The sequence below is a fragment of the Macrotis lagotis genome, chromosome 2 (genome assembly GCF_037893015.1).
Source record: "Macrotis lagotis isolate mMagLag1 chromosome 2, bilby.v1.9.chrom.fasta, whole genome shotgun sequence".
Taxonomy (NCBI): domain Eukaryota; kingdom Metazoa; phylum Chordata; class Mammalia; order Peramelemorphia; family Peramelidae; genus Macrotis; species Macrotis lagotis.
The window spans coordinates 310,606,153-310,634,124 of NC_133659.1; the positions used below are offsets into that span (position 1 = coordinate 310,606,153).

A 27,972-nucleotide genomic window follows, 5' to 3' on the forward strand; every position below is an offset into this window, starting at 1 on the left:
AATTGAAAAAATAAACATCCAATGCCCCACACTGAGAATGTGGTTCCACAATCATATTTAATGTATTTCCATTCATGGGGCAGCTAGGTGACATAGTGGATAAAGCACCAGCCTTGGAGTCAGGAGTACCTGGGTTCAAATCCTGTCTCAGACACTTAATAATGACCTAGCTGTGTGGCCTTGGGCAAGCCACTTAACCCCCATTTGCCTTGCAAAAAAACAAACAAACCAAAAAAAAAAAAGCCCCTAAAAATAAATAAATGTATTTCCATTCCAAAATATTTGCTGTAATATTCAAACTTTCTATATAACATTAATGTTGGAAAATTCCTTATTTACATAAGAATTGCTCACAGATGTGGAAATCATTCAATTTGCTTATTTTATCAAGCTAAACACATTATTTTTACATGAAGAGCAAATGAATATGGTATGAGACCTTCTGGGAAAGTGTAGTTTTTATTTCTTCTTGGAGATTTTCAGTCTGTTTCTTCCTCTGGTCAAGTAACTGCTTTAGTGAATTTAGTTTTCCCTGAAGTTGCTGTTCCTCTTTTTCCTTTTTTGAGTCATTTTGGACATGCAGGACTTGTTCCTTTGCAGAACTGGCATGCAACTTCAACTGCTGAGCAGTCTAGGAAAGGAAGACAAGATCAGCAGACCAAATAATCCAGGACACTTATGTACTGATGTACATGCAACACATAAGACAAACTAAACTCATTCACCATTTAAATCTGAATAAGTCATTCTGTATTCTAAATTTCTCTGCTGAAAATAATTTGGAAATACAAAGGCCTTATTTACATCCTTTTATAATTCTTGCTATCATAGGAAGAAGAAAATCTTACCTCCTCCTTTTCAAATACTTTCTTCATTTCACTTTTTTCCTTAATGACACATTCAGTCTGTACTTGATGTTTTAGTTCCGTGCAAAGCTTTTCCTGTAAAATTAAAACTATATTATCCATGGAGCATTTAAAAAAAAAGATTTAGGTTGTCTATGATGGAAATTATTAAACTACCTTCCCATTCAATGGATTGTAACACTTCCCCCCCTCACATGTCCATACATCCAGATGCACACATATACACTGATACACACATACACACATACACACACACACACACACACAACAATAGGGTATGAAGAACAGCCTGTCTTGCAATGAAAAGGAAAACTGCATAAGAGGGAGCATTTACTTATCACTTTATGTACCTATCACTTTGGGGTCTGCCACAAGGATGCCTCAGCAGGTCGTCTATCCAAGTGGCCTAACTACCTCACTGAAACATAGAACAGGTACAGGATTTCGAGTTGGAATGGACCTTGGAAAGTCATCTAGTCCAGTAATATTTTTATACTTTTTTCATAATCTCTTTAGGGTATAGACCCAGTAATGGTATTGCTGGATCAAAGGGTATCTTAAGAGATAATCTAGAAACAAACCTCTAATATTTGAGATAAGAAAAATAAGGCAGAGAAGGGAAGGGACATGGCAAAAGTCAGAGGTAGATAACAGAGTTCATTCTTGAAATCAGGACAAGGGCTCTTTTTAAGTAACCAAAATATAGAAAAAGGAACTAGAACACATCTCAAAAGCTCATCTGATTTGTTTTTTAATTCAATTCAGAATCAAAAGATATTAAGAGGTGAAAAGGACCTGTCCTCTAGTCTAGTGAGGTCAACTGAAACAGAAACGGATAGCAGTATACCATCTTAAGAAACCTCAAATTGGCATAATCTATTTTTGCAGTGTATTCTTACATTATTTTATTATACATTTTCTAATTATAGTTTAATCTGGTTTTGTACCACTAGGAGGTTTTGCTCACACCGCCCCCCCCCCCCAGCTGAATCTGACACTCCTGATTTAGTCCACAGACATATTTACAAATGAGTAAACTGAGTCAGGAAGGTTAACTCATTTGCCTGAGGTTACAATGCTAAATAAGGAGCATGCTGAGAATTTAAACCCAATCTTTTCCCCAATACAAAGTGCTTCTCACCTGCTTCTACAAAAAATGATTATCTATTCAAGACTTTTTTTATTTTTGAAAATGAACTGTTATTAGCATTTCTCAAATTGTTTTATCTCCCACCAATCAAAAAAAGTTCACTAGTATATCTAACTTAAATTTTTCCTGCTGTTATTTAGATCTATTTCATCTTACTGTGGTCTGAAATGTAGAAAAAAATTAGTCATCACCCCCCCCATAAAAATCCTTCAAAGAAAAAAATTAAGTCTCTTCTATTCCCTGTACCTCTGACCCTCAAAAGGGAATTCAATGGAAATAAAAGAATATAAGTTCTGAATAAATGCCCTAATTATATGAAACATAAAAGACACATGATTCCCTAGGGGAAAAAAAAAACAAAGCAGGCATAACTAACCAATTCTGCTGAAGCTATTTTTCCACTCTGCTTTTCTTTTTCTAATTCATTCTTTGAAGCTTTCAAAGATTCTGAGGTTTTAGATAATTTGTCTTTGGTTGTGGAAAGTTCTTTGAGTAGACTGTCTCTCTCCACCTTCACTTGCTGTAAATCTGTCACTGCTGCTTGAATCTTGCCATCCAATTCCTTCCGCTGACCCTCAGCATCTTGATGTAATTTCTGAAGTTCTTGTTTAAGGCCTGCTTTTTCTTTCTCGTGTTTGGAAAGCATCTGTGTTGCATGCTCAAGGGCATCTGATTTTTTCCGGAGATCCAACTGGACATTAGCGATGCTAAATGTTTTATAAAAAAAAAAAAAGTTACAAACTTTTAAAAGTCAGTATGAGCACAGCATATGAAAATATTATCCACAATTTTGTCTTTTGTATTTCATAAATGAAATTAATCTAATGCTATAATTTTATAGGAAAACAGAGCTGGAAGGGACTTGAGAACAAATGATCCTGGGATTCAAGGAAGTGGCAAGACTCACCCCAGGTCACAAAGCTAGGATCCAGGTCTCCTGACATGCAGTCAATGCTCTTTCCATGATGCACCTGGAAGGGAAATCTCCCCTCTTGCTAGCCCCTAAGCAACACTGGGGGTGTTTTGCTATTTTCCTTTTTATGGCAAAGCATGAAACACATCATATAAACAGGTTTTGACAACACCTGAGTTAGCTCAGGCCTACAAAAGTGAAGAAAGTTTTCTTTCTGGAGAAGGGCAGTAAAATGTATTTTCCAAATAACCTGTTTGGGAACTTCAGAAATAGCTCAGGAATATAACATATAATACTCTTTTTCTGGAACTTAGAGTTCTTAAAGATTCTTTGCCAAAAGATGAATAAATGTGCAGCATTTTCAACATCTCATTAATGAAATGACATGAACTAGGTAGATTAAGACTGGGCTGGTTCAGCAACAGAAAACAACTAAATTTCCAAAGAGAGAAAATTATTCATACTCGAAGACTTGTTCAATATCATTCACTTTGAGTTCACATAAACTACAGAACTGGGGGAATTGAATTCTACCTCCTCAACCACATTCCATTGGGAATTTCTTTCATGGACTAGATGGCCACTGAGCTCCCTTGCAATTCTCAAATTCCATGTGTGTGTGTGTGATTCCACTGTATTTTCAGTGTGCCTTATAATCATTATAAATTCTAAAAAAATTTATAATAAAAATATTCTCATTATGATGAAAGATATATAAGCAGCATGCTTAAGGATAACAGAACTTAAAATTTTCTAATGCTTTACCCTCTGATCATATTATTGCAATTCATTTTTCTTTCTGTCATGAAGAGTCAGGAAAACAAAGATGATGAGCTTTTACAAGATTAGAAATGGAAAAATATTAAATTTCACTAATGATAAAGTAATTCTCAAAGTTAATAACAGGATGTTAAGGTCATTATACTCCTACAATTGTTACTAGTTGGCTAAAAGAGTTAGAATGGCTCCCAAGCTGTACTGAAGAGTCAAAAGGACATGTGCTTCTTTATATGTCCTTTAAATTTTCTCCAGAGGAGGGGCAACCCAAGGAAATGCAACAGAAACATTGAGCTTGCTCTGAGATTCTGGGCCAAGTGGGCTTCTCCAGGGAAAGCCAGGGTGCCCATGTGTCCTCTATGCCTGCCAGGGCAAGCCATTATTCACAGCAGTTTCTGCTGTTGCCAGAAGAAGACTGCCCTTACTGGGGTGCCCCCTTCCCAGGGCTGAGGCCCTAAGCAGCTTCTTCTCTCATTAACTCCACACTCTTTTATTCAAATTTGTGAGTAATTCTGGGCAACTGATTTGCTCTGGTTAACTAGATAGATGACAAAAAAAAAAAAACAATCCATACCAGTTGATACAAATTGATATTTTTCTTGCCCTACCCAAAAGACGCAAAATAGCTTTTCTGGATTATGATAGGTTTAATTTCCATTTCAAATGAACATTTCCATACACGGTTTCAACACATTTAATGTAAACATTTAATAAATATGAAATAATGTCAACAATATGAAACCTTTGGGAAAATAGTAAAATAAACAATATCCACTTTGAAATGTGTTGGCTTACACTTCTCTTTCAGCTTCCAGTTGTTGATTCAGCTCTGCAGTGCGGAGATTTAACTCAGCATTCTGCTGCCTTTGCTCTTGTAGATCTAGTAAAATTTGTTCCTTACTTGCTTTAGCTTCAAGAATATCGGCCTCCAGTTTCTATGAAACAAAAAAGTTCAACTTTAGAGACCATTTAAATTTAATTAATTGAGAAACCTAAAAGAATTTCCTATTCCATAGAGTTTACATTTTTGTCTTTTTTGAACCAGTCTTCAAAAACAACTATGAAACTCCTTTAAATTATAAGAAATTCTGAATAGATAAGAATTCTGAAGAATAAAAAAAAAATTATATGCCATTATTTTATGGGTGAAATGAGTGAGACTTTGTCATCAGTGTGGAAAACTCCTAGGGTAAAAAATTCCTCCACTGATGCAGAACCTCAGTCAGTACCTAGAGCACCATAAGAGACAGCCAGGACAGCCCACAGCCAGGACATCTCAGAAACACAACTGAAACTGATGTCTTCCTGACTCTACCATGTTGCCTTTTTAAGGGAAATCAAAAAATTTAAGAAAATCAAATTCCATTGTGCCCAAAGGGCAACAAAAATGTGCATACCCTTTGATCCAGCAATACCACTACTAGGTCTATACCCTGAAAAGATTATGAAAAAGGGTAAAAATATCACTTGTACAAAAATATTCATAGCAGCCCTGTTTGTGGTGGCAAAGAACTGGAAATTAAATGAGTGTCCTTCAATTGGGGAAAGGCTTAAACTGTGATATATGTATGTGATGGAACACTATTGTTCTATTAGAAACCAGGAAGGATGGGAATTCAGGGAAGCCTGGAAGGATCTGCATGAACTGATGCTGAGTGAAATGAGCAGAACCAGAAAAACACTGTCCACCCTAACAGCAACATGGGAGTGATGATCAATCTTGATGGACTTGCTCATTCCATCAGTGAAACAACCAGGGACAATTCTGGGTTATCTGCAATGGAGAGAATACCATCTGTAACCAGAGAAAGAATTATGGAGTTTGAACAAAGACCAAAGACTATTACCTTCAAATTAGAAAAAAAAAAAAAAACCATTATCTTATTATGTAATTTTACTATCTTATACTTTATTTTTCTTCCTTAAGGATATGATTTCTCTGTTATCCCATTCAACTGAGATCAATATATACCATGGAAACAATGTAAAGACTAACAGAATACTTTTTTTGGGGGGGAGCAAGAATGGGGGGAAATTGTAAAACTCAAAATAAATTAAATCTTTCTAAAAAAAAAGAAATAGGGTTAACTAGGTGGCACAGTGGATAGAGCACTGGCCCTGGAGTCAGGAGTACCTGAGTTCAAACCCTACATCAGACACTTAATAATTACCTAGCTGTATGGCCTTGGGCAAGCCACTTAACCCCATTGCCTTGAAAAAAACTTAAAAAAAAAACCTTGAAAAAAAAAAGAATCCAAAAAAAAAGAAATTCCAGATTATAGAGAAATATTATCCTTCAGAATAAAGAAATGGCTTCACACTTATAATTAGTCATCAATTCTAATTCCAACAGTTGCTAATCTGTTTGAACTATTGAGATAATGTTATTAAAAATTCAGCTCCTTCTGTATACAGCGATAAGACTACTGAAAATATTGTTTCCAATACCTAGACACATTAGGACATATCTGTACTTGCTAAATAGGAGAGATAACTTGGATATATGTGCCCATACACACTAGACCCACCCCCCACCAGTGTCCAAAAACCTTAGGCAGTTTTAATTGCTTAAACTACTGTTAATGTTGAATAGCTTAAAACTTCATTAAAGCTTTTGGATCACTTGATATGTATTATTTATGTTTAAAATACACAGGAATGAAAAATACTTTTAAACTATTTTATACAACTTAATCTTTTTTTTTAAAAAATTGGCTGTAAAAAAATTAGCTAATTTGCCTAGGATCACTGGATTCTAGAGAGTGCATTGGTTGAAGTTATAACCTCATAGAATCTTAAGATTGAGAATCATTTTTTTCTCAGAATGTCTTTTCTCTAAGTGCTTAAACAGCCTCTATCTAATGACCAGCAGAGACAGTACTCATTATTATTCATGACAAAAGCCCATTGCATCTGCTCTCTGGGCTAGTTCTCATCAACAGGATTAAAAAAAATACACTTTTTTGATCTTGCACCTGACTCTGCCTTGCAGAAACAAACAGAACCTTGACTTCTCTTGTCCAGCTTCAACCCCCTCCAGTTTGTCACCTATGACTTCTAGTCCCTCTACCATCCTAGCCACTTTCTTTTAAAGCACTCCTAGCATGCAGGTTTTTCCTTTCCAAAAACGAAACCCCGAAACTGGATGCAGTATGTAGTTCCTTGATACAACTCAACTAATGGATTTTCATTTAGTCCTCTGCAAGATAAACCTTTGGTCCAGACCACCATCTGTAGACTGCCTCTTTAAGGCAGCCCAGAATGTCTTCCTTCGTTGCAAAAAATCACACACTGTTAATTCATATTAAACTTAAAACCAAGTCAAATCAACTGTTGTCTCACTATACATTTCTGGTGCAAACTTAAGTAGCTTAGTTTTGAGCCCGACTTAAGAACTTTCTACTTATCCATATCTTATTTAATGTTTGGTTCATTCGTTATTTTAATCTATAAAGAGTTTGTGGTTCTTTCAGTCTATATTCTGACATGGTAGCTATCCCTCCCAGCTATCATCTGAAAATCTAAGACCACCATCCAAACTTGAAATAAAACTGTTATATAAATATCTGACTTTATGGGACACTTCACTGGAGAGCTCCCTAAAGGCTGACATCAATCACCATAATATATTGATTAAATGGAAAGCTCCGGGAAGACTCTGCTAACTTGCAGGATAATCAGGAAAAATCTTGTCTTTCTTTGAAGACTCATGAAGTCTTAGCACTTCAAGATAATTATTAACACTACTAATTTCCATAAAATGGAACTTTAGATTAAAATGTTTAAGTTAGAGTAAGAGGAGTTTTATAACAAAAAAATTCTGATAAGAAAATGCTTTATAATAATAAATTTTTACAAGTTTACAAACTTTTACACAATTGTTTTATTACAAACCTTCACTTGTCCCTCTAATTCTTCATCTCTCTGTTCATAAGAGAGCTGTTTCTCTTTGAATTCCTTAATGAAGGCTTCCAGTTGCGTACAGTGGTCTTGCTTATCATGTAGCTGGGTAGTGACTTCATCCAACTGATTACTGATTTTATTTAACTCCTATAAAGGAGAAAATTTAAGAATTTCATTCAGACTAACCTACTTTTGTTCCAAGGTTTAAATCACTTCCAAGTTCCATGATTTAAGAAAAGGAAGGACACCAACCCAGATCATAGATCCCCCCCCCTCCACTTTTTCATCTACCTGAGGTGCTGTGGGCTGCAAAAACATATAACTTGTGACATTCCTTCTGGTAATAAGCTTGTGGTCAGAGTTCACTCTCAAAATTACTTTAGGAGTTACAATTATTAAGCTAAGGAGAATAAAGTATAGTTTAATATTTAAGGACAGAGGCTTTCTTCAGTGTGGATCACAACACCTCTAGCCTTTGATGCAGTATTTCTCAAAGTGTCATTTGGGGCACCCCTGGAAATCCATGAGGTTAAATTTATTTTCTTGCTAATACTAAAACATGTTAATTTCTCACATGGCAAATCTCTCTCCCCTTATCTAATTATTTATTTATTTACTTATTTGCCTAGTTATGCATATCTATCTATCTAAAAACCTACCTAAACAAAAGCTTGGGGGATAGTGGCCAATAATTATTTAGTGTAAAGGCATCATGATACCAAAAAGTCAGAGAATTACTGCCTTCATAGACAGCCAATATGAGTTGCTGTAGATGAAGAAAATTTTTTTGTTAATAAGATCAAACTAAGACTAGTTGTCTTCAGACAACAACTGTTCTTTCACTGAGCCCAGGTCAAAAGCTCTCTAGTTGGATAGTCCCTGTTGGCATAGCCTCCAAGCTAGAAGGGTGAGTGGAGCACTTTGGTGGCATTAACTGTTATTGCTAAATTTATACTATAATTAAATATTCTGAATCCTCACTACATGTCAACACGCATCTAGATGTAATATGTGTTTCTTCCAAGTCATCTTTTCAATGAGTATCAGTTTAAGGTATAAAGTCATTTTAGCTTCTTTTACCTGTTGCTTATCTTGCAATGCATTCTGAGCTTTGTCCAAGTGATTCTGAAGATCTGCTCTTTGAGCAGTTTTTGATGCTTCAGCTGAGAGCAATAGCTCAGTTTTTGCTTTAATCTGAAATAAAACAAAAAATATCACTAATTCATATTCAAAATTTTGCTTTTAATCCACCTAAGACAATGCGTATCACAACTTCCTTGCTGAGAAACTCCTGAGATCATATCAGAAATTATTAGATTAAGAATCAAATAAACTGGGGGGCGGAGCCAAGATGGCGACACTAAAGGATCCAGTCTTAGGCGTTCTATGATAAAACTTCTAAACTAAGGACTGTAAATAAACTTTCCAGAGACAGAACCCACAAAGGGACCCAGAGAGGCAGTTCTCCTACTCAAGGTAACCTGGAAAAGAGCAGAAAGGCTCTGTTCCCCGGGGTGGGAGGGGTGACCGGTCAAAGAGAAAGAACTTCAGCCTCCCGGAGGCAGCCCCAGGGTGCTGGGAGCCCCAGCTCACAGCAGCAGGGGAGTCTCCTGAGCTGCACCCTGGGGAGCACTGGGCACAAAGTGGGGAAACAGTGGGGGACCTCTGCCAGAGTGAGCCCAGCCCTCAGGGCACATAGCTTGGTCTTTCCCCAGCCCTGATCCAGGAAACAGAAGCAGGCAGAGCCAGTAAGCAGGAGCCTCCAGGGCATGAGCCCACTGAGCTGAGGGAGGGGAGTGAAGAGGGATTGCAGAGCTCTGTCCTCTGCCCCTGAAACAGGACTCTGGGGCTCTGACCACATTCAGATCCTGATCGCAGTCTAGGCCCCCCCCATAGAACAGCAGGGCCCCCCCACCTCAGCCCCGTGGCAGAGAGGGGGGTGCATATGGTCATTCACAGACCAGGAAGGACAGAGCCTCACACACTGAGACCCTTGTGGGAGCGCCCCAAAAGCTCAGGAAGCACCCCAAAAACAGGCTTAGGCTGGGAAAATGAGCAAGCAGAGAAACAAGAGGAACACCATTGAGAAATACATTATCTATGATCCCAAGAAAGATGAATATACTCAGTCTGAAGAAGAGGAAACATAAGCTCCTGCATCTAAAGACTCCCAGAAAAACGGAAACTGGGATCAGGCTATGACAGAGCTCAAAAAAGACTTTGAAAATCAAATGAGGGAGTTAAAAGAAAAACTGGGAAAAGAAATGAGAGATGCAGGAAAAACATGAAAATGAAGTCAGCAGCTTAGTCAAGGAAATCCAAAAAATGCTGAAGAAAATAGCATGCTAAAAACCAGCTTAAGTCAAATGGATAAAACAGTTCAAAAAGTTATTGAGGAGAAGAATGCTTTAAAAAGCAAAATTGGCCAAATGGAAAAAGAGATAAGAAAACTCTGAGGAGAACAAATCCTTCAGACAAAGAATAGAATTCAAGGAGATTGATGAATTTACCAGAAATCAGGAATCAATACTTCAAAACAAAAAAAATGAAAAATTAGAAGAAAATGTGAAATATCTCATTGAAAAAACAACTGATATGGAAAACAGACTTAGGAAAGATAATTTAAAAATTATTGGAATACCTGAAAGTCATGATCAGGAAAAGAGCCTTGACATCATTTTCAAAGAATTACTACAGGAAAATTGCCCTGATATTCTAGAAGCAGAGGGCAAAATAGAAATGGAGAGAATCCACCGATCCCCCAGAGAAAGAGATCCCAAAAAACCAACCCCTAGGAATATTATAGCCAAGTTCCAGAACTCCCAAGTCAAAGAGAAAATATTACAAGCAGCCAGAAGGACACAGTTCAGATATCACGGAGCTGCAGTCAGGATCACACAGGACTTAGCAGCAACTACATTGGAAGCTCATAGGGCTTGGAATACAATATACCGGAAGGCAAAAGAGCTTAGAATGCAGCCAAGAATGAACTACCCAGCAAGGCTGAATGTCCTCTTCCAGGGAAAAAGATGGACTTTCAATGAACCAGGGGAATTTCAAATGTTCCTTTTTGAATGACCAGAGCTGAACAGAAGGTTTGATCTTCAGATACAGGACTCAGGTGAAGCATAGAGAGTGGAGGAGAAGAGGAAAATATGAGGGACTTAATGATGATAAACTGCATGTATTCCTGCATAGAAAAATGACACTGATAATACTCATATGAACCTTCTCAGCTACTAGAGCAGGTAGAGGGAGCTTTTATAGATGAAGCACAGGAGAAAGCTGAATTCAAAGACAAAATATGGTATAAAAATGGAGTCAATAGAAAAAAAGGGAAATGTAATGGGAGAAAGTAAAAGGAAAGGGGGGAATAGGCCAAGATATTTCATATAATAAGATTTTTCTTTATTACAATGAGCTATTGCAATGATACGGAAGGGGAGAGGCAAGGGGGAACGAGGGAACCTTTGCTCTCATCAGAGGTGGCTAGGAGAGGAAACAGCAAATATACTCAATGGGGTATAGACATCTGGAGTAAGAAGGAGGGGTGGATGGGGGGAAGGGGGGAAGGGGGGGTGATGTGAGTGATGGAGGCGAGGATGGACCATGGGGGGAGAGTGGTCAGATATAACACATTTTCTTTTTTACTTCTTGCAAGGGGCTGGGATTGGAAGGCCTGCCCAGGACCATAGGGCCAGGTGGATTCTGGTCCTAAGGGGTGGTATGGGGGCTCGGGGTCTCTTGGTCCCAGGACCAGGGATCTGTCTGCTGTGCCACTCAGCGACCCTACAGCAGAGTCAGAGTGAAAGGAGAGAGAAAATAGAGTACAAGGTAGTGGAGAAATACGAAAGGAGGGAGTTGCGATCAGCAATGGCAACGTTGGAAAAATATGGAAGTAACTTTTGCGATGGACTTACCATAAAGAATGTGATCCACCTGTGACAGAGTTGTTGGTGTTGGAACAAAGACTGAAGCACATTTTTCATTATTATTATTATTGGGGGGGGTGCAGGGCAAATGGGGCTGGGTGGCCTGCCTGGGGCCACATAGCAGGGTGATCTTTGGGTGTCTGAGTCCGGATTTGGACCCGGGTGCTCCTGGCTCAAGGGCCAATGCTCTGTCCGGCACCCGGCCACCCCTACTATTATTACTATTTTATTTTATTTTGGGTCTTTTTTTCCCCCCTTCTTTTTGGTTTTTTGCAGGGCAGTGGGTATCAGGTGGCTTGCATGTCACACGGCTGAGTGATTTGTTGGGTCTACCAGGCTGGATGTGGGCTCGGGTGCTTGTGGCTCCAGGGCTGGTGCTTCATCCATTGCGCCACCTGGCCATACCTACAATTATTACTATTTTTTTTATTTTAATTTTTTTTTCCTTTCCCCTTTACTTTATCGCTCAAGCAAGTCTATATTCATGGGAGGGAGGGGGGTATTTCGTTTACTCTTAAACAAGAATATTTTATTAATGTAAAAAAAATTGTATAAAATGAGAATAAAAAATAAAATAAAACACAATAAAATAAAATAAAAACAATCAAAAAAAGAAATACACAGAAACTTTCATGCTAGGGTAAATAAAAAGTAATTTTTTAATTAAAAAATTTGTTTAAAATGCATTTATGTTTCAAATTAAGGCATAAATGGATAATAAATCTGAATATTTTAGTGTTCAAAAAAAAGAATCAAATAAACTGCCAGAACCTCCCCATGAAACTTTAATTTATAAAACCCCACATATTTTCAAATCAGCTTCTTTAAAAACAACTGATGCTATTTAATCTCATATCAGCACAGTTATAATGTTCACACTTTTGGGTCAAATATAATAAATAACTGAAAACTAAAAATGAATGGATGAGCAATGTATTATATTTTGATTTCCTGGATCAGATGTTGGAAGTACATTAGATCACTTTAAAAATCTGTTCCCAAAAGAAAGCTAAGGAGATAAAGCACACATCTGTAAAGTTCAGTGCAGTCCAAGTGATAACAAGGAGTCCCTGACTTGGGCTCCCCCCACAATCAGTGCTCTCACCCAGGGTGGTTGTCATCTTAGTCTTTCTGTAAAACCAACATGGAAGCTCCATTCAACACAGGAGTCTTTACTATGATTCTTTTCACCAGTCTTCCTACTGCTGCACTTACTTTTTTTCATCTTGAAAATGCTTCTGTGGTGATCTATCTCTAGGATATTTTTTTATAAGACGTCTGTGAGGAAAAGGTCCATGAAAAGTTGTTCCCTGAGAAGGTGTCAACCTGTTATTAAGAACCATGTAGCTAAATCAAATATCAGTGAAAAGATTCCCAGCGACAAAAACAACAAAATAAAGATAATTGCTTTCCAGGACATCAATGCATTGTTGGTGGAGTTGTGAGCTGATCCAACCATTCCGGAGAGAGCAATAAGGAACTAGGCCCAAAGAGCACTGAAACTGATCATACCCTTTGACCCAGCAATTCCAATTCCAGGCCTATATTCAGAAGAAATCATAAAAAATGGGGAAAAAGTCCCACATGTTCCAAAATATTCATAGCAACTCTTTGAAATGGCAAAGTATTAGAAATTGAGGGGATGCCCATCAATTGGGGAATGGCTGAACAAGTTATGGTCTATGAATGTTATCGAATACTAATATTCTATAAGAAACTATTAGTGGTCAGACTGGTTATGAACATCTGGAGGAAGAAAAACAAAACAAAATTTAAAAAACCCTCAGAATTTGGTGAACACTACATTCACTTTTTAAAAAATCTCTCTTATGTATCACTTTCCCTTAATTCTAATTCCTCATACTGAAAATGACTAATCTGTAAACATGTTTATCAAAATATGTGTGTACAATGCTAACCTGACTGTTAGCCACTGAGGGGAGGGAATGGGAAGGGAAGGTGGAAGAAAAATATGTAACTTAAAAATATGCATATGCATACAGATGAATGTTGAAAAACTTTCATAACGTATATCTGGAAAAATAAAATATCAATAAAAAAAATTGCTTTCCAGGGACATTGTATAGAACAATGCAATATGTAAAGTGCTCTCATCACTCAGAGCTAATTTAAAACAAAGATGATTTTTCACTTCTTCCCCAGGTGCTTACCACAATGCCCAGCACATGGTAGGTACATAGTTGATTCAGCACACATATAAATTGAGACTAGTTTTACAATTGTTCTAAGAGTTCAGATAAGGAGTTGGCAATAGCCTGTTTTTAGCTTACTTACAGAAGTAAAGGGACAAGAGAGGAACAAGCTCCATGATCTAAGACCTCAAAGATTACAGATTTGAAATTGTAAGGTGAGTCATTGGAAAAATGACAGTTTGCAAAATGTACATTTGATTCTTAGCTAATTCAGATATGAACTTGATAATCTTTCTAAGTGTTTTTTCCTGCTCTAACATCCTGTGATTCTGTAGCTAATCAAGTATGGTAGCTGACAGTCATGTTTTCATTATTAAACACACAGGAAAATTTTAATGTGTATACAAAATGTTTTTATGGAGCAATAAAGGAAGTCACTATAGAACTAATATAGGTTTATTAAAACAGGTTTTAGAGTGGGTAAATTTTAAAGATTTTCAGGTCATATAATGTATCTCTCAAGTACATTTTCCTTAATGTAACAGTCTTGGGTTCTGTTAGCATATAATCAGATTTTTATGAAATAATTTAGATTTTTTAAAAATTTGTGTTAAAAAAAAATTGTGTTAAAAGCCCCTTAGTCTTCCTTAGATTTTAATTTAATTTATTGTTCTTGCACTTTTAAGTTTAAAAATAAATGTCCTCCAGTCTTCTCAGTAATTTTTATTCCATATGAATATTCATGTTGGTGTGCAGGCCATTATTTCTTATCTTTTACTCTTAAGTTCTAAGTAATGACTTTTCTTATTCAGAGTTTGAAACTCTTATTCAAACTAGTTACATATTTCTTTCATTCTCTTAACTCTGCATTTTTCTTCCAAATTCTATGTCTTGGATTTTTTCCCCTTCTCCTTGTCTTTTCTTTGTTCTGGAGGACCTATGATTACTTCTATAGACTGGCAGCTCATCTATTTGGAATTTCAAGTAAGAGAGTTACCAGGGGGCAATGGACAGTTTAAACAACTTGCCAGTGGTCACAAAGTTTGTGTCAGATGAAGGACTTGAAACCAGTTCTTTCTGATTTGGAGGCAGACTTTCTCTTTCCACTACTGTATACTTTCCTTCTAACTTTTGCTTATCACAGAGGAAAGTGCTAAAGGAAAACTTGTTCAGAAATTAGTAATGTGTATTAAATTCTAGACAAGGAAGCTCAAATTCATTCTTTTGAAACTGAGTATTTTCAGAGACTAGTTTTCCATACTTCTTATCCCTGGGGATCTCTCACTACTTGGTTCCTAATATCAGGCAAACTCTAGAAAATCCCACATTCTTCCTTCTAAGAGAGCAACTTTTCAGGATCCTTTCCCTCAAAGATATTACTTTATTAAAAAAAATTCTAAAGATGGATCACCACAGAATCATTTTCAAGATGAAAAAAGTAACTGCAGTGGAAAGAGGACTGGTGAAAAGAATCATAGTAAAGACAAGTGTTGGACAGTTTCCATGACAATATTACTGAAAGACTAGGATGACAACCACCCAGGGTGAGAGCGCATAAATGGAGAATTGTCTACCCTGATTGTGGGGGGATGGCCGGGGAGGGGGGCAGTGAAGGGAAGGGGACTCCAAGTCAGGGACTCCCTGGGAGACTTGAAGCAGAAGGAGTAGGTGCACTCGAACTGGACCGAACTTTATCTCCTTGACTTTGTTTTGAGAGTACAGATTTTTAAAGTGACCTAGCATACTTCTAATATCTGATCCAGGAAATCAATAACATATTAATTAGAAAAAAGACAGACGAAGCTCAGTGATTTGCACTTATCAAATTTTAGGGCTAGAAGGGAGAAAAAGTATTCAATTTAATCTTCATAGTTTAAGATGAGGACCCAATGAAAGCAGACAGTGAAGAGGGGCAGAATCCAGGTAGAAACCAAGTTTTGGGGGCTCTAAACCCAGTGCTTTCTCTACTTCATCACAATGCCAAGAAATAATAATCATGACAGGAAAGTAAACCATGAAGTGGGAATAGAACAATAGTCTGTTGGCAATTGGGCTTCTGGACAGAGGTTACTAAGTAGTCTTGTGGATCTTGAAGTGCCTTCCCCAAAGTCTGCCTTGAAAGGCCAAAGTCTGTCTGTAAAGGGTAGCCTGGCCACTTCTCCTGCTTTTAGCCACTGCTCTTTTTACCATTTTAACAAGATTTTAGACCCTGCCCCTTCTAAATTCTACATTTAGCATCCCTATGGGGGGCAGTTTCTTTTGAGAGTGGCTATAATTAGGTGACAGTGTCACAGAAAGTAATCAGAGTTCTGACAGTAAAAAAAGGTAGTAATTTTTTTCCTTTATATGCAATAGGCTGGCATTCTGGAGTGATCTTCTCCTCCTGTTTCAAGCTTAAAGTAATAAAAAGAAGCTCCAGGTTTCTCAGCCTAGAACTGGAGTAGCTGCATTTCAAAGGCTGCAGACTAACGGCAGTTTGCTGGCATAGATCTATGATCTGCAGGTTGAGCAGTTTTCAAGGAAAGCTCCAGAAGGAATCTGGGGGTGGGGCTGGGGAGTAGGGATAGATAGGAGAAGCTTTCTTTTATAGAATGAGCAATCCTTCAAAGCAAAAAGCATCACAAATCTCAGCTACCTACTCTTAAGCTTGGATTGTCAGCCTCCTATAATATTCCTGAATAAAGCTGCTCATTATACTGATAATACCACATGAAAGAATATATGGGGAGCAGTCAATACTCTCTTCTGTGGTCCATTACTTTTGTTAAAGTGATAGGCATTTTTGGATCTCTAGATTCTGATGTTAGCTTATTGGAATTCTCTATGTCATGCTCATTTTATAGACAAACAAAATTACATCTTAGGCTAAACAATTTTCTCCAGGAAATAATATCAAAGCTTCAGAAAAGTGTCTCAATTCCCAAACCTAAGCTTAGCATATTAGGTAAAATCAGCTCACTTAAACCCCTAGGTATTCTTGAAGTAAGTCCAAGGGAAACACACCAAACATATTTTCAAGGCCTTTTAAAGAACAAATATTATTTTAAAACTCTAGAAGCATAACAAACCTCTAAAGCAGAAATTTGATAGAATAAAATCAAACTAAAAAATCTATTTTTTAATCTGCTAAAAATAACTTGCCTAAAATCAGTCAAAGAAAGAAAATCTAGCAAAATCATACAGGTTCATAAGCCCAAAAGAGGGGAAATAAGTATTAAAGGATTCAATTCTAGAATTCTTTCTAGATTATAGCCATGTTATGCTAGGTTTGGTAGCCCACACCTGACTGGACACATTCAGCAGGGTACCACAGAAGGGAAGGTCATATGGGGAGGAACCTAGTCCATTAGATTCTAAAGTCAATTAATTTGGTTTCAGTCCTCAATCAGTTAAAATCAACAAATGAAAATAAATAATAAAGAAGTTGCAATTTAAAATTCAATGGACCAAATATATAAATACATTGGAAATCAGTTTCCTCGAGATTCCTGATGAAACTGTCAATCAATAACCATTCATGAAGCCCCTACCACATCCCAGGCATTGAACTAAAGGGCTAATTACCACACCACTGCAGTATTACCTGTAAGTCAAGCTGGGAGACCTTCTCCTTACTCTCCGTTAGCTGACCGTTCACTTCACTAATGGTGGCTTCGAGGGCAAGGACTCGGTCCTGTGCAGCTCGCAGATGGGCCTTTTGCTCCTGCACCTGCTCATGCAAGTTCTCCTGGGCCTGTTTGTGACTTTCCGATTGATTTTTCAGCTTCTCAGTGAGTTGAGTTACCTATTATAATAGCAAGACACTACAATGTTCACTAAAGAGGTAACAAGATCTAAAAAAACTAACCCACTGAAAAGTCATTAAGTCAATCTACTTTAACAATGATAAGCTGAAATAAATTTTAACAAAATTGATTGCAAGTCAGATGATAACCCTAATATATGTGAAGTCAAGTAAGGCATGTTCATATTAGTCATGAATTTTAACAAAATTAAAAACAATTAATCTATTCTTAGTAAAATACTTATGTGCCCAATAACATTATAACTTTTAAAATGTTCACATCTCAAGAAGATATTTCTTTTAACAGACTATGATCAAGTGGGTTCACTGGGGGAAAAAATTGTTCTTACAATTTTTTTCTAATAAAAAAATTTATTATGAGGCGAACTCAAAATGTTATTCCAGCTGACAACCAACCTAAATAAGTTTTCATTTAAACCTGACAACTAAGATCAGCTGTGAAGCTTCAAAAGACAATTAGGGGCACAAATACCAAAAGTTGTTAACCCTTTCTGGCTTAAAAGAAAACAATAGCATTCTACATCAAAATTTATTGTATCATCTACTTAACAAATTTGTTTTGAAAAACAGATACTCTTCCACTTAATGAAGTATTGCTTATGAATTCTTCAAAAATATCACCAAGCCCACAAACTTCTTGGAGGACCAGACTCTGTTTTCCATGTTTGTCCTTAACCCCTTTAAATCTATACCACTTCCCCCAACCCTGGACCTAACACCTTGATTTCTATGAAAGGTACCCTAATTCAAATTTCTAGCATCTTGGCCACCCCTGACACCTTCATATTCAAACATGCAACCTATGCTTTTATCAATTCTAATTCTTAGATATCTCTATCATTTATCTTTTCCTTCCCAATGCCCACAACCAGAGCTTAAACCCTTCACTACATCTTGTCTTAGATTGGACTTGACCCTTGTTCCAATTCTTTGCAATTCCTGCTGCCGCATAAGCTATTTACCTTGCCTATATGCCTACTGATAAAAATGAAATTTCTTAATCTGGCCACTTGATTATATCCATAATTTCGCTCTAATTGCATTTTATCTCTAATATCTCAAAATATATTCACAATATCCCTGGGGAGACAGGACAAGTAATATTGTCATTTGATAAGTGAGGGAGATGAGGCCCCCAAACTTTGAACATCATGGCCAGGTGACACAGGGAGAGGCGCCAGTCTAAAAGAGAGGTTGCTGGCAGTCTGCCCAGTCATCCTCCTCAAAAAGACAACCACAATTACTGGTTTTGTCCAAATGTCTGGTCAGTGTTCAAATTACCCTACCTGCCATGCCCCATAGCTACCAGTCTCTCATCACTGGAATCCCTGCCTATTTCAAGGTCTAATTCAAATGTCACCTCCCATATGAGGTTCTTCTGATCCTCCAGTTGTTAATAATCCTTTTGCTTCCTCAGGATTGGCTTTCTATATATTCTGCACTTGCTTGCAAACGTGTTGTTCTCTCCCAGTAGAATGTAAGCTCCTTGAGGGTAGGGGCTGTTTCCATTACATGTTAAATAAATGTTTAATGATTTGAATAGGCCTTTATAGACCTGCCTTTCAGCTCAGCAGGACAACCAGCTACTCCCTGAATGCATGACTGCATTGTTTTCCACACCTCCAACAGTTATAATTCCATTTGTCCTAAAATGTCTGGCTCTTCCAGGCAACTTTTGCCTAATTCCTTTATTCCCAAATCACATCTCTCATTAAAAATCCAATATTCCACATACCAATACAAAATACCCAGAAATCTATATTAGATAAAAAGATATCAGGGCAGCTAAGTGGAGCAGCGGATACAGCATCAGCCCTAGAATCAGGAGGACCTGAGTTTAAATTTGGCCTGAGACACTTAAAAATTATCTGGCTGTGTGACCTTGGGCAAGTCACTTCACCCCACTGCCTTGAAAAATTTTTTAAAAAGATAAAAGATATCCACACAAAACCAAAAACACACAAGGAAACTGAAATGCAGAAGGTCAATGGAGAAGATTTTCTTCAGTTGCAATGAGTTGAAAATTGGTAGAAAGCACATCTGAAGATTTTACCTGCTCTTGTAATGCATGGTTTTTCTCTTGTAACTGGTTAAGAACAGCAGTCTCTCCCTCACCAGCTTGAATTTTTGCATAAAGATCTTCTCTTTCTTTTTCAAGTAATGAAATGTTCTCCTTACTCTTCTGTAGCAAAGCTTCAAGATTTTGGATCTTTTGGTCCTTATCTCCAATTTGACGCAATACTTGTTCCAAATCATTCTGGAACAATGGAAAATGGCTTCCTTAAGGACTGAGACCTTAATACATAAAATGCTAGATATCAAATTTCATAACTCATTCCCTTTTTATGACATAAAATGGTAAATACAATTAAGTGAGTAGCATCCTACATTTTATTTCTACAAAGAGTAAGTTTCTAAGTTTCATAACTCAATAAATGAAATTTTTCTCTCCTTTTTTTGTTAAGGAGAATCTGAACATCTAAGAAAAGAACTTAGTTATTTTAAAAGAAATTTTTAATTTTTAATCCCACATGCCAGGGCATATCTGAAATCTGTATATAGTCGAATTTCTCCCTATGTCTTTCACACCTAATGACTAGAAACCACAATGAAAGTGATTTCAACATTAAAAAATTTCTTACAACTAGAGCTATCCCAGAATGGGATGTCAATGACCTAACATCAGGAATTTTCATATATAAGTTGAACAACTATTTGTTAGGAACACTGTACACTGGACTCCTGGTTTGGGTAAAGAATACTGACAGATGACCCTACCCCACTTCCTCTATGATTTTAGAATTCTATTAATAATATTTGTTTTATAAATGATGATCCTAAATTATTAAGATACACACATCAACAGGTATTAAGTGTCTAATGTAGGGGATACAGAAAATATTCACTATACTGTGAGTATACCAAAAAGATATTCTTTCTCTTTCTCTTACATCCAATCTGCTACCAAGGTCAGTTGACTATCTTCCTAACTGGTAGGGATTCAAACCCAAGTCTCCAAATGGAGGGTTCTTTCCAATATGCCCTGCTGCTCCACCTAAATGTAACTAGAAAATTAAATAAACCATAAATCATTTTTCTCAAGTATTCTGGACAACCAAATATTCTTAACCCCCCCCCCCGGCTCTCCTTTAGCCTAAGGAGCACCTCCCCCAGGGCCTTTACCTGGGCTTCCCGAAGTTTTGCTGTAGTACTCTGCTGCAGGGCCTGCTGTTCTTGATGCTGCTGCCTTGTTTTATCCAACTGATGCTGCAGTTCAGTGGAATTTGTTATTTTTTCCTTCAACTTGAAAGAGAAAGATTAGACTATTAAATAAAAAGCAAGAGGCATAATGTAGACAATTCAATTGAAAAATTAAATCAACAAATGTTTATTAAAAGTATAATGTATTCTATTAGGGTTCTGGGAAAAACAAAATGAATTAAACACATTACTTGCATTCAGAAGGTTTACAATTCAAGTAAGGGAATGAAACATAAATGTGGGTAACTACGCTACAACTTGATTTGGTGCATGTGAAGTCACAATAGCACAAGAAATTTGGGGGGAGGGTTGAAGATTTGAAAGCTCAAGAAACTGGGATTAACTAAAAAGAGTTAGTAGCATTTGGGCTGGACTCACAGAAAAAGGCAGAATTTCAACAGAGGTTGATATGATGTGAAGAGAATTCATTTAAGACAGCAAGTGAGGAAAGAATTATGACAGATCTAGCATGTAAAAATGAACAGAAGAGAAGATGACAAGATGATATCAAGGATAATGAGTGGTCTAGTTTAACTGAAACCAAACCACCTAACAAGCATTTATTGAGAAGCCTACTGTATGTAAGGAGATGGTGCTTAAGTTTTGTCTTAAAGGAAAAGAGGGATGCTATAGAGGAAGCAAAAGATTGTATTCCAGACACAATGGAACAGGTTAGGCAAAAGTAGAGACAGGAGTTGCAATGTCCCATATGAGTGCCACAGAAGCCTCTGAAGAGCATGGCCAGAGAGGATGTAAAGAGAAAACTGGAATTTGACTGTAAAGGGCTAAATGAGGAGTTTACAGTTTATATTAAGAGATAACAGAGGGCAGCTAGGTGGCACAGTGGATAAAGCACCAGCCCTGGAGTCAGGAGTACCTGGGTTCAAATCCGGTCTCAGACACTTAATAATTACCTAGCTGTGTGGCCTTGGGCAAGCCACTTAACCCCATTTGCCTTGCAAAAACCTAAAAGAGAGAGAGAGAGAGAGAGAGAGAGAGAGAGAGAGAGAGAGATAATAGACACTGAAAATGACTGAGCGGGGATTTCATGGCCAAAACTGTGATTAAAGAAAACCCTTTTAGCAGCTATGTGTAGGACCAATGAGAAATAAAACTGCAAGAATCCAGGTGAGAGATGAGAAGGACTCGAATTAAGATACTCATAACAGAAAGCTTAGATACAAAATGTTATGGAACAGTATACATGAATGGGAATAGTATGAAGTGAGGAATAAGTTTACCCAAAATGCAGAAGGTCTTTAGTTTATGGCATTTATATTTGTTCATTTTAAATGGTGAATTAATTAAAGTTTGATGTTTGGGTTTTATTTTAATTAGTGATATGATCAAGTCTATGCATTAAGAAGATAATTTTGGCAGCAGTATAAAGACTGGATTGGAAAGGGGTGAAGCTAGAGACAGATGTGTTAGAAGACTATTAAGAATAGTTCAAGCAGGACGGCTAGGTAGTACAGTGGACAGAGCACCAGCCCTGGAGTCAGGAGTACCTGAGTTCAAATCTGGCCTCAGACACTTAATAATTACCTAGCTGTGTGGCCTTGGGCAAGCCACTTAACCCCATTGCCTTGCAAAAACCTAAAAGGAATAAAAGAAGAGTTCAAGCAATGGATAACAAGGTCTTAAAAGTGGTTGGTGGTAGTGGGAGTGAAAAGGAGAGGACTGAAGAAACATGAACTTGACAACTCATTAGATGTTGGATGAAAAGGAGACTCAGAGATGACTGAGAGGTCAGAGGCTCTCATATGCTCTAAAAATGGAAGACAAAAGTAAATGCTTTCTAAGCTCCTCTAGTCAGAGCAGCAATTGCTATTCACAAAGAGAGATTACAGGGATGAAGAGGAAAGTTTTCTTCTCACAGAGTCTCTTTTCATTAGAAGAAGTAGCACCATGGGGAGATTTATTCAGTCAGATGGTTTAAATTCAGTCAGAAGGTTTAAGAACTAAAAACAAAATGTATTTCCAACTATTAATCAGGAACAGTTGAAGCAAGAGAAACAAGGAAGTCATGAGCAGACAACCCAGTCAGGGATTCAGGAGAGAAAGATTAACAGACAAGAACTCAGAAAAGCTCCCAGGGCAGCCCAGATCAAAGCTGAGAGGCCTGTGCTGCTCCCGGGGGCTTCCTGGATAAAGAACCTGTGACTGGTCTGGTAGAGACTGAAACAGACCTCAAGATTTCTGGGTCTAGTATGGGCAGCCCTTCCTAATGGGGAGAGAATCACTAATCCCCCAGAGTCGTATGTGGCAGTGGTCTGAGTTGCTGAAGGCTCTCTGAAGATGGTGCCTCCGCTGAAGTCTGAGGCTGAGATACTGAAGGAGCAAATTCAAAGAGAGCAATGAAAGGGCTTGACCCCCTTTCCTATCTATCAAAAGAAAAGTTTAACAACTACAACACTCCTCAGGGGGTTCAGGCAGGCAGCATCTCTAGTAAAGGCTATTTCTGATTGTCAGTCGATCCTGAGAAGAGCTGGAGGAGACCACGTGGCCAGGTGGGGAAGAGAACCATGGGTCTAGCAGTGAGCCACAGAAGAAGAGCAGCTCTGTCTGTGTTCCATAGCTGGGAGCTCTGCTGAAATTTCTAGGAAAGTGGGTTGTTCCTCCTAAATGTATTATATTTTTAGGGAGAGTGAGTCAGGGTTCATGGTAAAGCCTGTGAGATTATTACTTTCCTTACATCTGCTATTGAATTAAACCTTTGTTCCATGTCTGACTGATAGGCCATCAGAAGAGCTTATGATCTAGGGTTGGAGAGGACTTAGCCCCAAGACACACCTAGAACCAAGGGAAGCTAACTACAAAGCCCAAAGGCTCCTTAAAATGATTTCCTCTAAGGTTCAAACAAAATAAAATTTAGGCATTAAGAAAGATCTACTTAGAGACTATAATAATACAATAACAGAAGTAAATTGTGAACAATCCTAATCTCATGAGGAAGGAATTTAAAGAGAAAGAAAACATATTTAGGAAATAATTCACTCAACTATCTGCTTAATAGAATCCTGAAGTTACTTCTTCACCCATCAGGCATCATTAAGACAAAACACCAGAATACCTTACTTTTTTATGCTATAACTGTAGTTAATCATCTGGTCTCAAAAAGCAGAAGGACCACATGGAACCATATCTAAGATTCTACAACCAGATACCTAAAATAGATACAGCTATAGGCTGTAAAAACTGCATTTCTCTTTGTGGCTAACAGAATTTGGGTCTTTCTGAGAATATGAAGCCTTTAAGAGGTCTTAACAATAGGTGAAGTTTTTACTAAAATATGCATGTTGTTTTTAAACAATAGTTCAATTCCACCTTTAAAAACTTAAAGAAATAATTTTAATTTTTAAATGAGCTCTCAAGCTTTGATTAAAATGTATAAATCCTCACTGCATTATCGAAGCAAGGTAACTGAAATAAAATCTTCACTATGATAAATCCTCATTCTTCCTAAGCTTATAATCTCAATAATACTTCAGTTGTACAAATCATAGATCTCATCCTCAACAACTTTATCTAATAATACCTGACCATTCCATACCAGGCTTTCTGCCTGAAACTGTAAGAAAACCTTTCTTTGCAGGCACTCACCAAATATTTGTCAAACAAATAAATGAATACCCACCACTGCAAAAGAAATACTAATTCCATTGTACGTCCTTTCATTCTCGAGACTGTTTGAAAGGTTAACCACAAAGAATAAAAAACAGTATTTAATGAAAATTTATTTTAAATGTGAAAAAAAGGTTGAGAATCCCAGAAGCTAAATATTGAAGAAAATGTATGACTAAACAACATTTTGAACTAAACAACTAAAAACATTTGAAAGGCAGTGGGGGTTAAGTGCCTTGTCCAAGGTCACACAGCTAGGTAATTTTTAAGTGTCTGAGGCCAAATTTGAACTCAGGTCCTCCTGACTCAGGGCCGGTACTCTATCCACTGCACCACCTAGCTGCCCCTAAACAACATTTTTTAAAAATCAATGAAAAATATCAAATTCAAGTACAAAGTACTTAGAAAAGAGAATCTTAATTTGAGGTCCGTGAACTTTTTTTTTGCAATATTCTGATGACTATTTCAATATCATGAGTTTCTCTTGTAATCCTGTGCATTTTATCTTATGTATCTAAAAATCTAATTGTGAGGGGTCCATGGGTTTCAGACTGCCAAAGAGTCCCTTGGCACAAGTTAAAAATCCATGTTCTAAAAAAAAATACAGGAGAGGCTCACCTGTTCTTCTAGACGAGAAAGTTTTAACTGTAGATCAGCGACTTGTTGCTCTTTATCCATCAGTTTTTCACTCGAGAGCTGTCTCTGTTCTTTGAGCCTGCCATGGGCCTCACCTAGTTGCCGTTCCGTCTCCAAAAGTTTGCTGTGTAACTTTAAAAGAAAAAGTTCTTAATTTTCTCACCGATTACACCATATTTAAAGGTTAAATACCAGAGAGAACAATACTTGGAGGGAGGGAGAGGCACTAAGAAAAAACCTTCCCAGAGAAGATAGCAAGGGCAAGGAGGCAGAAAAGCACAGAACATAATTACAAAAGAGTAATTTAGTTTGGATGTGGAAGGCATGGAATATCAGACAAAAATGTACTTAGGAAAAAATTGGAAATCACTGCAGATTCTGAACCAGACTTATGTGTAAGAAAAATTATTCTGATAGCAATCCAAAGACCTGATTAGGAAGCTGATGTGCCTACTGTTTTAGCCAGGTGGGCGGTGATGAGGATGTACACTGATAGAGTAGCAGTACTGATCTAAGAGGGGCGAGATGCAAGGTTGTTGCTGTGGTGGAAAGGATCAGATGTTGTAACCAACTGCATAGGAGAAGTGAAGAAGAGAAGAGAAGAGAAGACTCAAAATGAACCCTGATATTAAAATAAGGTGAAGATCGAAGACAGAGAAGTAATCAATAAAGTCAGAAGGAAGAACACAGTCAAGAGAAATATACTAAGCTAAGTTTAGACATGTGAAGTTCAAGATGCCAATACATTCAGTGTATGCTATCTCCTGCCATCACAGTAAGATTATATGATTAGAAGAAAAGAAGAAAGGCATAGACATCTGGATTTGGGAATTATCTGTACAGAAGTGGCAAGTGATACCAAGGAAAGAGATTGAGATACCAAGGAAGAAAGTATAAAGAGAAGCCTAAGAAACAAACAAAAAATCCAAAACACCTTGGAAAACTTCTACATTGTTGCTTTGACTATTGCTGCTATTGGTCCTCAGAATCTCAGCTATGATACCATGTAGTCCTGCTTTCTGAAACCAGATGATTAACTTTAGTTAAGACATATGATAGGTGAAGAATTAACTTCAGGATTCTAAGAAGCAATATTAAGTGTTTAGTGAATAATTTCCTAGAAATGTCTCTTTTTCAAAGGGAATATTCTCTTCATAAAGATTTCTTCATCAAAAAATTAGGGTTGTGGGGGGGGTGGAGCCAAGATGGCGACAAGAAGCGATCTAGTCTTAGGAGCTCTCTGATAAAAACTCATAAACTAAGGACTCTAACTAAACTTTCGAGAGACAGAACCCACAAAGGGACCCAGTGAGGCAGTTCTCCTACTCAAGGTAACCTGGAAAAGAGCAGAAAGGCTCTGCTCCCCAGGGTTGGAGGGGCGGCCAGCCGGAGGGGTGGCCCGCCAGAGCCAAAGAACTTCAGCCTCCCGAAGGCAGCCCCAGGGCACTGGGAGCCCCAGCTCACAGCAGCGGGGGAGTCTCCTGAGCTGCACCACGGGGAGCACCGGGCACAAAGTGGGGGAACAGTGGGGGACCTCTGCCAGAGCAAGCACGTGGAGCCCAGCCCTCAGGGCACACAGCTAGCAGCTTGGCCAAGGCAGTCCCAATCCAGGAAACAGAAGCAGGCAGAGCCGGTAAGCAGGAGCCCCCAGGGCATGAGCCTATTGAGCTGAGGGAGGGGAGTGAAGAGAGACTGCCCAGCTCTGTCCTCTGCCCCTGGAACAGGACTCTGGGGCTCTGACCACATTCAGATCCTGATCGCAGTCTAGGCCCCCCCATAGAACAGCAGGGACCCCCCACCTCAGCCCCGTGGCAGAGGGGGGCACTTATGGGCATTCACAGACCAGGAGGGAGGACAGAGCCTCACACACTGAGACCCGTGTGGGAGTGTCCCAAAAGCTCAGGAAGCACCCCAAACCAGGCCCAGGCTGGGAAAAATGAGCAAGCAGAGAAACAAGAGGAACACCATTGAGAAATATTTTGCAAATGAGCCCAAGAAGGATCAAAATACTCAGTCTGAAGATGAGGAAGCACAAGCTCCTGCATCTAAAGACTCCAAGAAAAACAGAAATTGGGCTCAGGCTATGACAGAGCTCAAAAAAGACTTTGAAAATCAAATGAGGGAGTTGCAAGAAAAACTGGGAAAAGAAAGGAGAGAGATGCAGGAAAAACATGAAAATGAAGTCAGCAGCTTAGTCAAGGAAATCCAAAAAAATGCTGAAGAAAATAGCATGCTAAAAACCAGCTTAAGTCAAATGGATAAAACAGTTCAAAAAGTTATTGAGAAGAATGCTTTAAAAAGCAAAATTGGCCAGATGGAAAAAGAGATAAGAAAACTCTCTGAGGAGAACAAATCCTTCAGACAAAGAATAGAATTCAGGGAGATTGATGAATTTACCAGAAATCAAGAATCAATACTTCAAAACAAAAAAAATGAAAAATTAGAAGAAAATGTGAAATATCTCACTGAAAAAACAACTGATATGGAAAACAGACTTAGGAAAGATAATTTAAAAATTATTGGAATACCTGAAAGTCATGATCAGGAAAAGAGCCTTGACATCATTTTCAAAGAATTACTACAGGAAAATTGCCCTGATATTCTAGAAGCAGAGGGCAAAATAGAAATGGAGAGAATCCACCGATCCCCCAGAGAAAGAGATCCCAAAAAACCAACCCCTAGGAATATTATAGCCAAGTTCCAGAACTCCCAAGTCAAAGAGAAAATATTACAAGCAGCCAGAAGGACACAGTTCAGATATCACGGAGCTGCAGTCAGGATCACACAGGACTTAGCAGCAACTACATTGGAAGCTCATAGGGCTTGGAATACAATATACCAGAAGGCAAAAGAGCTTAGAATGCAGCCAAGAATGAACTACCCAGCAAGGCTGAATGTCCTCTTCCAGGGAAAAAGATGGACTTTCAATGAACCAGGGGAATTTCAAATGTT

General features: G+C 38.0%; 1 protein-coding gene across 2 annotated transcripts in view; it reads right to left on the reverse strand.

Annotated features, from left to right (window-relative positions):
• The window catches only part of EEA1 (early endosome antigen 1), a 125,600-nt gene that overhangs the window by 31,112 nt on the left and 66,516 nt on the right, over window positions 1–27,972 (reverse strand). For both annotated transcript variants that reach the window (XM_074226571.1, XM_074226570.1), the window contains 10 exons: window positions 25,003–25,152; window positions 20,683–20,802; window positions 19,553–19,756; window positions 17,278–17,478; window positions 8,690–8,803; window positions 7,601–7,756; window positions 4,502–4,641; window positions 2,393–2,723; window positions 849–941; window positions 440–631 (listed from right to left, as the gene is read on the reverse strand). In XM_074226571.1, the coding sequence (XP_074082672.1) occupies window positions 440–631; window positions 849–941; window positions 2,393–2,723; window positions 4,502–4,641; window positions 7,601–7,756; window positions 8,690–8,803; window positions 17,278–17,478; window positions 19,553–19,756; window positions 20,683–20,802; window positions 25,003–25,152 (1,701 nt within the window). The remainder of the gene's footprint in view (window positions 1–439; window positions 632–848; window positions 942–2,392; window positions 2,724–4,501; window positions 4,642–7,600; window positions 7,757–8,689; window positions 8,804–17,277; window positions 17,479–19,552; window positions 19,757–20,682; window positions 20,803–25,002; window positions 25,153–27,972) is intronic.